At 41.6% G+C, this 12706-nt stretch overlaps 1 protein-coding gene across 37 annotated transcripts in view; it reads left to right on the top strand.

Moving 5' to 3' along the window:
* The window catches only part of mbnl1 (muscleblind-like splicing regulator 1), a 49370-nt gene that overhangs the window by 25846 nt on the left and 10818 nt on the right, over positions 1-12706 (top strand). For 22 of the 37 annotated variants that reach the window (XR_011692885.1, XR_011692884.1, XR_011692886.1 and 19 more), the window contains 2 exons: positions 11847-12062; positions 12234-12458. Coding sequence is in view for 34 of the 37 variants with exons in the window: in XM_071491191.1 (XP_071347292.1) it covers positions 11847-12062; positions 12234-12458 (441 nt within the window). In the remaining 3 variants the exon portion in view is untranslated. Of the gene's footprint in view, positions 1-1387; positions 1413-11846; positions 12063-12233; positions 12459-12706 lie in introns of those variants that run through there. The other 15 variants (XM_071491219.1, XM_071491214.1, XM_071491210.1 and 12 more) reach the window with 2 other exon arrangements.

Raw genomic sequence — 12706 nt, 5'->3', positions numbered from 1 at the left:
AATCAGTCAGAACCAAGTTTTCATCTAGGTCACAGAATTAAAACTAAGTTACGGTGTGTGTGCCTGTGTTCACACACGAACAATATACATGCATGTCTGGGTGTTCACTAGCCTTAGACTTGGCCTTAACCCCACAGTGCAGCCCTTTCTGTTGCCTGTGTATCTGTTTGGTGCAGCACAGACAGCTCAGCTATGTCAAAGCGGGGTAAATATTTGGAGAAGGATAATGGCTGCCTGGACTCCCTGATTTAAAGTCAGCTTTGTAACTTTGTCTATTAATGATTAACTACTCAGCAGACAGGCTAGTAACGATACACTGATTCTAAATCTGTATCAACGGCTCTTATTTACGGCTAAGTATTTAGACCTCTAGTATAAAGGCAACATAATAACTGATGAGACACGTGGAAAAGTGTGATGCAGCATGTGATCCTTTGAGCAGCACTGTTACAGACAAAAATATAAACAGGAGGTTTTAAAATGCACATGATATGTCGAGGAAGTAACCTACTTTTATGTTAGGTAGTTGTGATCACATGTGTTCTCTACGTCCTTCACTAAAGCATTCCTAATCAGATTTGAGTTTAAGAGGTAGCTCAGGTTGCAGCAGCAAGTGAGCTAATGCATCCCTCATTAGTTTATACTAGAATGAGTTGGAGATAATATAGCTTACTCTCCACAGTAAATGAACTGTAAGCTCCACCCCACCCACACAGAGAAAACACTGCCATCTTATTTCATGTACTGTACCATCCTACTTCTCATCTGATGCAAGCCTATTCAAGCCTATTCTAGTCCATTTCTCCTTCACTTCTTTTCCTTTCCTCTGTTGGTTGTTTTTATTCTCCTCCCATCTTGGTAGCTCCCTCTGCTTGATTTCCCGCTCAGTCTGGTTTTTGCCTCATTTACTTCAGGCCACACCCATCCCTGGACAGGATGGTTCACATTACACCCTAGTAACCCTCCCCAGCCCCACACACACACACACACACACACACACACTTATATACACACACATATTCACACATAAACTCATCCAGTGTGAGTTTAGGGGCTGGAGTGACATCAGCCGTGACCTTGTGTGAACCCGCTAGCAGCAGCAGGTCCTTGTTTACGCCCCAACACTCCCGTCCATGTTGTAAAAAAAAGGAGTGGTAACCGTCTAGCATGGAGAAGTAATAGTCTGAACACACACACACAGTAACACACAGCATAGACCTTGTACTTTGTCCACCTGCGAGCCTGACACACCCACTGTCATCATGTCTGAGTTCTGAGAAAAAAAATCCAGAGAGTGTGACCACGTGTGCATGTGTGTGTTATATCTGTGTTAGTGGTGCTGTTGCAGCGGGTTTCTTTGTGTTACTACACTGTTCCGAGCCAAGATTACATTCCTGCAGAGCAGAGGGCGGGTAAATACCTCTTATTTATCTCTCTCTGTCTCTGTCTCTGTCTCTGTCTCTCTCTCTCTCTCTCTCTCTCTCTCTCTCTCTCTCTCTATGTCTCTATCTGTCTTTCCTCTCATTTTGCTGACCATATTTTGACAGCATGTTTATATTCAGTGGTTAGATGGAACAGTCAGGTTAAACACACACAAATAGGCTAACACACACACTGAGCGGTGGTTGGCCAGACAGACATGTGGGGTAAATATTAGCTGCGTTGCTAGTCGACAGTGTTTTTTATGATTTCAAACAAATTGTCCAGCCAATCTCTGGGCAGTAAAATCAACATGCTGTGCTCTCTCTGTGTGTAAGCATATGGTTTTGAGTTCAGAGGGCTAATGTCTATTTGACACTGCTGTCAAATGCTATTTTTGTTTATTCCCGAGCTGTTACAAATTGCATTTTGGTTGTACAGTCTTACATGTATTTTTACATTTTTTTGTCTTTTTGGATGTTGCAAGACATTAGACATGAGTGTGGAAAAAAAAACTAAGATGGAATGATCTGACATGTTAAACTGTCTGCAGTATTTGACATAAACAGATCAAACTTCTTCCTCCAGTAGCTCTGTGCCGCACTCAGATACAATCCAAATGCAATGTTTATCTGCACAACAGCCGCAGATGGGCGTGTGGGATCCAAAGCCACTCGAAGACGTGTGATCCTCACATTGCTTGCCTCACTGGCTTCTTGCCAAAAATTTGTAGCCCAAAGAAAACATTGAGAAGTAAAGGAAAGAGGACACCTGTGCAGAGTATTATAATGTCAAAATACAACCAAGACAAATGTGTTTTCAGGATGAAGGTTTCATCACACAGGTGATCAAAACGGTTTGTTTTCAGTAGCGCTGTAATCTCGAGTCATGGCACTGCAGTGATGCTATAATCCAGACAGACAATGTTGCCTGGATCCATATAGGCTTCCGTCCTCTGCAGCTGACGCAGGGAACCTCCATCCTAATTGGATTTTTAATGGGATATCTGTGGGTGCACCCACAATGACTATATCTCTCCTTTAAATTAACAAAGGGTGGATTCAGTCATCCATAAGATACAGCTTTTACTAGAAGACAGCTGTTCGTATCATAGTGTCCTCTGTCAGCTGTGCTCAGTCTTCTCCATAGCTGATTAAAATGAGCAGGTTTTACTAGAGAAGAGCCAAGTCACATTATGGGGCTTTTATTTTAGTAACTAGAGTCTTTTACATCTCTGTCTTGTGGTGTTGACGGGCCCATTCTTACATCTTCCTCACTTTAATGCTAGTGGGGATTTGCATTTGGTCCAGACTAATCCTGTTGTATAAACACACAACTCACACACACTTACAAATGCATACACAGAGTCATTCTTCGATCTGCTCATTTTGTAGCGTGTGTGTATCCTTGTCAGATCAGCACGGCTGTGCATTTTGTCTTTGAGCTTATGTGACGAAAGATCAGCGACAACAGCCCGTCTTTTCTTTTCAGTGTCAGCCGTCCCTGTCCCTCCATCACACTGGGGCCCTTTATAACGCCACTGATACAATGAATACTTCTCTAGCCTCTCCCTTCTGTTTTTCTGTCTCTCTCTTTAACATACAGAAATACCATAAAATCCCACATAGCCTGAGGGTTTGTTTGCTTCAACAGTTAACAAATACTGACAGATCAAAGCCAAGATTGTGAAAAGCATGACTGCAATATTACATGATCTAAAATTCATGTAATGTGCATCTGTATGCAGTCACATAAATTTCTAACAGTTATTGGTATGTCACTTAGTTTGCGTTAGAAGATTTACATCATGGGGTTTATTGGGTTCCACAACTTCCAAGCAACTTTTAAAGATAGAAAAATATTTGCAATTACTGACATTTTTAGCTTTTTAAGTAAAGCTTTTTATATCTAGGCATACTGTAGAAAAGAATCAGCACTCACCATGCTTTATTTTTATAAAAGCTTCATACAAACCAATTTCATAGGCCTATCAACTTTTTAATGCTTGTGACATAGCAATTTCAAGCCAGAAGTCATTGTCAGCTACATCCTGCCAACATGAGCATGAAAATATTTTTGTCCTCAGCACCTTTAACCCTGATGCAGAAAAACGTGGTTCAAATTCATCAGAATTTTGTTTAAAATTCAGCTGTTGATTGCAAAGTTTTCAGTAATACCAAAGATGTCAGTCTGAATTTTATTGCGTTACCTGGATTACATGGATGCATCATTTTCCTGTGAATCCCTCCTGTTTAGGTGGTTATACCACTACTAATAAAATTACCACATAAAGAGTTACATTTAAAGTATTATAACTTCGAAAGATGAAAACTAGACAATAAGGGGTGAAATGGTTTGGTGTAATCTCAATGTACGTTCAGCCTCATAACTGATCTGGCTTTTCCTAATTATCCCTATTCATCTCTGTCTCCAACTTTCTCTTTCTTTGTCTTTTTATCAGCTCTCGTATTACCCCTCACATGCAAATAGTCACACATCCAGTCGTCAGTCAGCTCAGCCATTATCCTCCCATTAGACAGGTGAGAGAAGAGCTTTAGGGTACAGCTACTCACTTAGACTCACCTCTCTTAACACCTTTTCACACTGCTCCTCCCTCTTGCCAGCTGTTTGGTCCATCAGTCAAGTCTACCCTGCCCTTTCTCTCTTTGTTGATATCAAATTGTTAAAGAGTTCATGCCAGATGCTGCAGGGGCATATGCCCGCTGGTAGCAGTGGTGAGAGGCACAAGAATGTGAGGCAACAAGGAAAAAAAATAGTTGTGGTAGCTGTTCATCTGTTTTTCTCTCATTCAATTGCTGACTCTGTCTATCTTGTTTTTTTTAAGTGCATTCCTTCTCAGAATCACAGTGTCTGGGCCTGTCAAACTCAAGGCATTAGTCTTAATTACTTTCTCTTATTTAGTGTTCCTGATTCCTCTCAATGCTCTTTGTAGGCCAGGGTACAACAGTGTCACAAAACTCCATGAACACCAACCATAACATTGCAAAATGTTCCAATTTCATCAAGTTTTGTTGTATGACATTAAGGTAAGGGTCTGAAAAGTGACACCAGTTGGCATATAAACATATCAGTGTCCTGAAAAATGAAATGAAAGCTTTTTGGCTTGTCAGGATCCATCATGTGTCCTTGTTTTTTGACCTGAAACTGTGGCACCACCTGAGGGACAATTAGTGTTATTAGTTTTGTGTGACACACACACAGACCATTTTAGTCTCTGTTTACAATGCCTTCCCTTACATTGTCAATTGCTTATCCTGGCACCAGGTACTAAGTAGTAACTTACTAATTTATATATCACCAGAATTATTCAAGTTATTTCACCGCTTTCCTCAATTACATAATAATTTATCTCAATAATATATATATTTTTAAAAGCATCAGTGCATGACATTCCCTTGCTCATGTTGGCTTACTTCTTACAGTATGACCAGTTAAATATTGTGGACTGATTGGTAGGATATCTTTGACTAGATGTTGGTTGTTGTGCTACTTATTGATAGAGAACTGCAATGAGAGGGGTTAGTGCAGTAAGAAATTTTCAGTGGCTGGAATTTAGTGAATTAGATTTATTATTTAGTACAATAAAATACAATGATTCCTGTGGATGTTTTTCTTGCCTTATTTCAACACTTAAAAGAAGTTAAATCTCTTTTGAAACCAGTTGAATTGCCTATATACATCTGCAATTCAATAAAATAGAAATATTTGAAGAAGGACTTCTTCTGAAACTGCAGTAAGAGAGAGAGAAAAAGGGTGAAATCATCCTACTTGTGCTAGTGCCAAATCCGAAGGAGATAATCACACGCAGAAAAAGGATTAGGCCAGTTGACAGTGGGATTAGAGTTGCGGATAGGATTACAGTCTGTTAGATCAGATTAGCATAATACATGCCAGATTAAATCTGTTAGGGCTGCAAACCAAATTAATCATCTTCCTGGTGGTTATTACTTGGCCAGTGATGGAAGAGACTTTTTCTTTGTGCTTCTTTGTGCTACAATACAGGTGTCACAGACGTGAGGAGGAAGTGAACCCTGTGCAGATGGTGGTGGAGTGGCGAGGGTTAGAAAGGGAGAACAGAAAGCTGGGATCAAAGAAAGAGATATAAAAGAGAGAAGGAAAAGTGACATGCCTGTAAACTTTTTTTTCAGCTTTTGATGTGTTAAGATTCATCGCAAAGCTGCCACTGTGAAATGGTAGAAACAGGGATGTAGTCTGCATAAGAGAGAGGATAAAGACAAAAAGATGGGAGAGGCATCTTCTAATCTAGTCAAAGAATTTCTCCTATGTGCCTTTGTTACCTCTGCCCTATATTGCATCCCCCGTTTTTCTTATCTGTCTGTGACAAAGTGAATTTGATTTTTACTGTTATTCAGGGCTGTTATGGTTATCTAAAGCTCATCGTGATGTGTTTAATATCATTAATATATATATATATATATAATATATGGCAGGTTTGGATGCTCAGCCTGTGAGGCCTGCAGACACAGAGCACACCTCAGTCATTTCAGAAACAACAACAACGTTATTGACGCCTCGCTGCTGCCTGGACCTTGTGATTTCTGCGCAATGACTTGTCTTTCTCTCTCCCACTGGGAAGTGGAGCTCGCACATGATTAAATGAACGTTTTCAGACCGTCTCACATACTCACTCTGCGAGTGTGGGATGGCTTTCATAAAGTGATGCTGCTCAGATCGATACCGGTGTGATTGCTCTGTTATTACTGATAATGAAAAGTGCGGAACTAACCTTGTTAGGCCTCACAGGAGAAGAGGCAGCAGTGCACTGAACAGAGACTGTAGAGAAAAATTGGCGTAAATAAAGTCACATGAAAGTGTGTTCGTGTGAAAACAGATCGAGAGAGATAGCAGAGGAGGAGGAGGAGGGCATGTCAGGAAAGAAACAGAGAGGTCTAAGTTTGGATCCAGGGCTCCTGTGTACGTGACATCTGACCTGAGGCATTTCTGAAGACCAACACCCTCTCATGTGTGAATAACTCATTGCTGTGTGTGTATCTGTCTGTTTGTGTCTATATAAATAGTAAGCTTTATGTGGCTGCTACTGTGTTTAATACATATGTGTGTTTATGTTTGAACATTAGCTGAGACGACTGCCAACTGCAGTTTGCTCATTACTTCTTTAAATTATTTCCCTAAACTGTGAAATTCCCTCAAACTTTCCATCCATACGAACATGTTGTATTTATCTGGCTAACCTTATCACTCTGTGTGGTCCATGTTGTAGCTCTACTGTAGCCTATAATCCTTTTCACTCCATCGTTGTTTGGTGAGGGTGCAATGCGTCACCGGGGGCATATTGTAACTATTATCATAGATTAACACTCCCTCCCTCCACCATATCTCCATAAGCCCCACTGGTCACATCAACTCCCTGACCACTAAACTGCACAGCATGGATCACTGTGTACTTCATGTCCCAGTTGGGAGATATAGACACACTCCCAAGGGTGTGTGTGTTCATGGTCTGATATAGAAATGCAAGTCCCAATAGGCACAACCCTGCATCATGTAAGATTGCAGAGATTTCAGATGTCTTCTTCACCCTCTACAAAAAACATAACCGCTAATTTAATGCTGAAATTAGGAGCTAAAAAAAAAAAAAGGAAATCCATTTTGCACTACTGTAAAGGGCATTATTGATTATGATTTGTGGATTATTTTTTGGAAGCTTAATGCTTGCAAATGCACTGAACATAAGGATTACACTGCCACATCTCAATGTTCTTAGTTTCTGGTTAGCTACAGTGTGTTTCTAGTAATTTGCATGTTGCTTTACTGACTGTCAGGAAATTCCAGTTTTCATGCCATGTAAGATGATCCGCACACGGTCAGTTGATGTGTTTTATATTTCATGCCATATTTGAGTGCACAGTAGACAAAGAGACCAACCACCGGGCCTGGTCCTTTGAGTCTCCACTGCTCGCCAGCAGAACAAAGCGTCTTTCACAGTGTGTGTGAGGAGAAAAGGCTTTCATCTCTGTGTATGTTTAGACAGAAGTCACTGGAACGCAGGCCAGAGAGCAGTGTAGCTTCACACCAGAACCCCACACGACTGAGTCTCACACCACAACATCACACCACAACACTGGAGTAGCAAAGATAAAAAGGAAAGATTTGGTTAAAGAGTAACTGTAAGTTTAGTGCATTTTGAAAGATGTACAGAATGATATGTAGGAGCACATACGTTCATAGGTGATGCTTCATGTCAGTGATGCAAAGCAGATAAACAGCTGGTAGTAACTTAATCGTTAAAATAAAAAGAGGAATCAGTCTTTGGTTGAACTCACAACTCAGTCACATGTGCAATCTGTAAGAAGCAGTTGCAAGCAGGCATTATGCAGCTTTGATTTAAGATCATTTCAAGTGTTTTACATAATCTAGAAACAGACATTTAAAGATTTATCAACAAAGACAAGGCCTTAGAACGGTGCTTTTACATGGGACTGTAATGAAAATTTGTGTACTTACAGTAAAGTACGAGATGTGAATGAATATTTCCAGTTTTAATTTAATGTAAATGCAGAGGGGAAACAGAAAAGTTTTTAGCCACAGGTTGAAAGAACCTAAGTAGAGTAAAACAACCCCATGTTTCATGTTTTTTTGCTTTGACCCTGACAGTAAACAGACCTGTCTCAGCAACAGTTCATAGCAGATCAGTGATGTATTTTGGCCCTAACCTCCATGGTGCTGTATAAACCAACAGCAGCAAGTAATCACAAGTCAAAAAGGTTGGGAACTGCTGGTTTATTGGATACATTTTACTGTTGCCCTTAAGTAGAAACCAGTTTTTCTTCACTTTTCCACTGTTTCACTCTTCCTTTCACTCGCATACACACATGCACATTAATACATCTTGCTGCATGTTTCATCTCTTCTCCTCCAAAGGATGGGATGCTGCCCCACCCAGCATTCTTTACACATTGGTTCATTGTTTGTTTAAATCCCACAGTCACAAAGGCAGGGTGTGTGTGTGTGTGTGTGTGTGTGTGTGTGTGTGTGTACTGGTGAGAGTTAGGAGAGAGAAAGAACGATGAGGGTGGGACATGTTATTACAACTTATCATCAATCAGAGTGCACAGTAGCCACTAGGATTATTGTTCCCAGTTTGGCAAGTCTGATCTCACCAGGAGAAACACAGACCCCCCACTATTAATACAAAACCCGGGCTGAACTTGAAGGAGGCACGGAAAGTTCAGTAGAGCGACAGGACCGTGTTGAGATATCTTATTGTATTTTAAAAGAAACTGCGCTTGGTAAAAATTCAGTTTCATCATTAATGGTGTTTCTGTCCATCATCCACAATTCTGTTATCTAAAGTAATTAGAATATTTCACAAAATCAGATTTGAAACAAGTGGATATTTTACTTTTACTTATTTTTCCCTCAATGTAGTTTAAACCAACTATCAATTACCTCTTTAGTCATTTTGCAATTTGTACATTTTACAAGATATTTCTATGTTACAACAAGCAATGCCTTAGAGGTATTATAAATGAATATTATAGTACCTTTCAGTTTTGTCATTTTGGAATTTTGATAAAACAATATGGTCAGGATTTCTACTCATAATGCTCTTGCTGGAAGGCTTAAAGTAGCTGCTTTCAAACACATGCAATGAAACAATGAAACAAATATGTAACTGCTCTCCGCTCATCAACTAATGCCGTGGATATATTATTACTAGGCTACTTTCTTCATTGTTCCCATATTTTTGGCACAAACAATGAGCAGTGACAAATCACTTTATTCACTAATCATGTTCTCATCAGGTATTTTCTCAGAGTGCCATGAAAATTGTGATTGGAGCTGTCTGTGGGTCTCTATTGCACATCTGATTTTACCTGATATAAATTGTGTCGGTGTAACAAGATGATGTAATTCTCTGTTCCAGTTTCCTCGATGGAGACAAAAGAGCTGATCAGCGATAAGAAATGTTATAGATGATATCTTTATCATTCATTTGGAGTATCAGCTTTTTCACAACAGTTGTATTAGATATAAAAAAGGCCAGGACACGGGACAGAGAGGATTGGCGTCTGAATGCTCTACTCTTGGTCTAGTTGTGGCTGCATGCTCGGCTGTATCTGTAGTATTTTCTTTGCTGAGTTGCTATATCTGCCAGGCGATCAGGAAGGTTCCAGGAATCACAGCGTTGTCAGAACAGGAGTCACTGGCTGCTCTGTTGCCGTGGACACCGTTTCTAGCTGCTCCTCAAGGCCAATCATGTCACAATAACAGCCACAAACATGATGTGAGGGGCGACGTCTTCCTCCTCCTCCTCCTCCTCCTCCTCCTCCCCTCTGTCTGTCTGCATCTCCATTTCTCTCTCTCTCCTCCCTGCATGTGATGGCCCACACTGATCACTTATTCTGCAACTTCTAAAATTTCCCTGACGCAGCCCGGCTCTCGATACAGATTCACTATGACTCTGTCTCTCTTTCTCTTCCACTCACGCAGCCTGACGTTTCCTCTTCTGGAACCTGATTTTTTATTCAAAATGGCTGCCAGTGTTAGTGGGTGACTTTTTCTTTGGATGAGTTGGCAGGAAGGCAGATGTAGTTAGCTAAAGTAAAGTGAAAGCCACATGTTTCTTTCCTAGACATTGCCCTCCTACCTTCACACACACATACACACACACACACACACACACACACACACACATATACACCGCTGAAGTTATGAAGCCAGCGGTCAACAGTCGGGGTCATATGGGGTGAAAGCAATGTGATCCTCCATGCCTTTGCAACCAGCCCCCCACACACTCTCCACACACTCTCACCCTCCCCTCATCGCATACCATTGTCACTCTCTGGATGAGTGCTATTAGGACCCACTTTGAGCTCTCATCTCACGCACATGCATGCCACACTCGCCCACGCATACACCTCTAAACGTTGTTAGTGTCAGAATTCATCTGAATGCCAGCTCAGCGTATGCACACACAGTTGGCGCACAACCTGGTTAGTCTTGCATGTTAACAGGAGACCTCGGCATGGAAAGTTTGTTTCAGCTGAATTTTGCTTTAATCAATTAACACTGCCCCTAAAATTCCCTTTTAAATGGATTCCAGTTAAGTCAAGTTACATAAACACCTATTTTATTCAATACTATACAAAAATTGTGACATGTCCTTATGTTTGTGGGTGCATTTGTCTTGTCATGGTAAATGCCTTGTGCGTCACTTTATGCATATTTTCATCTATATCTTTCTACTATATCTAGTATAAAGAGTAGCTCTCTACTAGAATTTGAAAGTAAGACAGACAGATGCCCTGATACGTAACATCTTCTGTCAGTTAGCTCTCCACCAGAGCTTTTATATGGAAACTGACCACTGACAAGCTCCTCATTCATGTGCTCCCTTCAGTTATTGAGGCATAAGGAAAGATAACAGGGGCACAGAGTAGAGAAGTCATGGCTGTAATCCTACTTCATGCATTCTGTACTTGTGCAACACAATCCGAAATAATTTTAAAAGGAGATCCAAAGAGAACTTGAGAGAGAAACTTCAGACAAGTGGACAAAAAAAACATCTTAAAGAGGCCCCCCTGCCATTTAGACGTCCCCCTCCTTCCCTCGCACCTGTCTGGTGCTCCAGTGTCAGTGAAAGTGAGGGAGATGGGAGAGGGGAATGAAGTCATGACAGAGTATAGAGCTGAATCCCAGTGGGGACAGCTCTGTCAGCGAGGGAAAGCACAGGCTGCCACAGTCAGCTCAGCTGTGCCACAGGGCTGAAAGTAAATACTCGTCTTTCCTAAACTGTGGACGTGTTTGTGTGTTCATTTCTCTTATGTTTGCGTGATGTGCATCTGCCACCTGTTATTTTAACATGACCCTGGTGCACATGTATTAAGGAGTATGCATTCTTGCTTGTGTGAGAATGTGCATGTGTGTGTGTGTATGTGTGTGTGTGTCAGACTTCTTCTTAGACTCCTCCTCTCCAGACTGAAGATATAATTGGATACTCACAGCAGGCAGCAAAAAGGGATCCCTGTCTTAGATAATTATTCGTACGCTTTGAAGTGTGACCTCCGGATGACTGCTGATACAATATGTACAGATCATCTGAGTGGGCAGTATTTATAGTGTCAGTTAGACATGTAGCTAAGCTGGACGTCTGGCCAGCAGCACCACAGTGTCAGTCATGACCTCCTGGGGCCAGCGCACACACACAAACACGCACGCATGTGCACATGTCCCTGCTGGGACTGACAGAAATAGCAAGCTGCTAACAATTAGTGCTAGACTCAACCCAGACCTGATGTGAATTTGAGTGACATTGAAATTGAGACCACGAAAAATATATATATTTAAATTAGTCGGCATTCAACATGTATTTGTCCATAAATTGCACAGAGACCACATTTCTTCCTTTATTCCTCCTTTAGGGCCGCTGTTCCAGGGAGAACTGCAAGTATCTGCACCCCCCTCCCCACCTAAAGACCCAGCTGGAGATCAATGGCAGGAACAACCTGATCCAGCAGAAGAACATGGCCATGCTGGCCCAGCAGATGCAGCTTGCAAACGCCATGATGCCCGGCACGCAGCTACCACCTATGGTGAGAGGACACACACGTATGAATACACCACAGCTACTACCCACGGTGAGACCACATACATGTAAAAGCTCGCACATATGCGGCTCCTTCACTTTCTGTGTGGCTCTTTCAGTTTTTTTCCGTCAGCCCCTCTCTTCCCCTACAAAAAGCTGACTGAGGTTTTTCACCTGTTTTATCCACAGTCTTCATTTCTGCCTTTATTTTGCTCTCTTTCAGCCTATGTTCTCAGTGACGCCAGGCCTGGCCACCAACGCCAGTGCAGCAGCAGCAGTTGCAGCCGCGGCCTTTAATCCCTACCTGAGCCCTGTGTCACCTGGCCTGATGCCCCCGGAGATCCTGCCCAGCACTCCTGTCCTCATGGCCTCTAGCCCCACCGTCAGCCAAGTCCCCAACGCTGCAGCCGCTGCAGCCCAGAAACTGCTGAGAACAGACAGACTTGAGGTAACAGACCGACTGACAGATAGGACTTGGTTCTTAGTTTGTCTTGAGGCAAGGATGTATAATGTGGCACAGAATCAACTCACTCTTCACAAAGAGCTCCAGAGAAATCTCTAATAAACTCTCTGATGTCCTTCTTTCTTGGTGGGAGCAGAGTCCTTTCAACAAGTGGTTTAACAAGCATAACTGAGTTGTAATATATATGTAATATGTAATATAAGTACTATTATCAAAAATAACCGTGAAAGGTA

Source organism: Trachinotus anak, unplaced genomic scaffold, assembly GCF_046630095.1.
Source record: "Trachinotus anak isolate AG129_WGS33_773 ecotype Australia unplaced genomic scaffold, CSIRO_AGI_Tana_v1 ptg000012l, whole genome shotgun sequence".
In the NCBI taxonomy this organism is placed as follows: domain Eukaryota; kingdom Metazoa; phylum Chordata; class Actinopteri; order Carangiformes; family Carangidae; genus Trachinotus; species Trachinotus anak.
The sequence above is the reverse complement of the archived record's forward strand: the minus strand, read 5'-3'. Positions and strand labels throughout refer to the sequence as shown.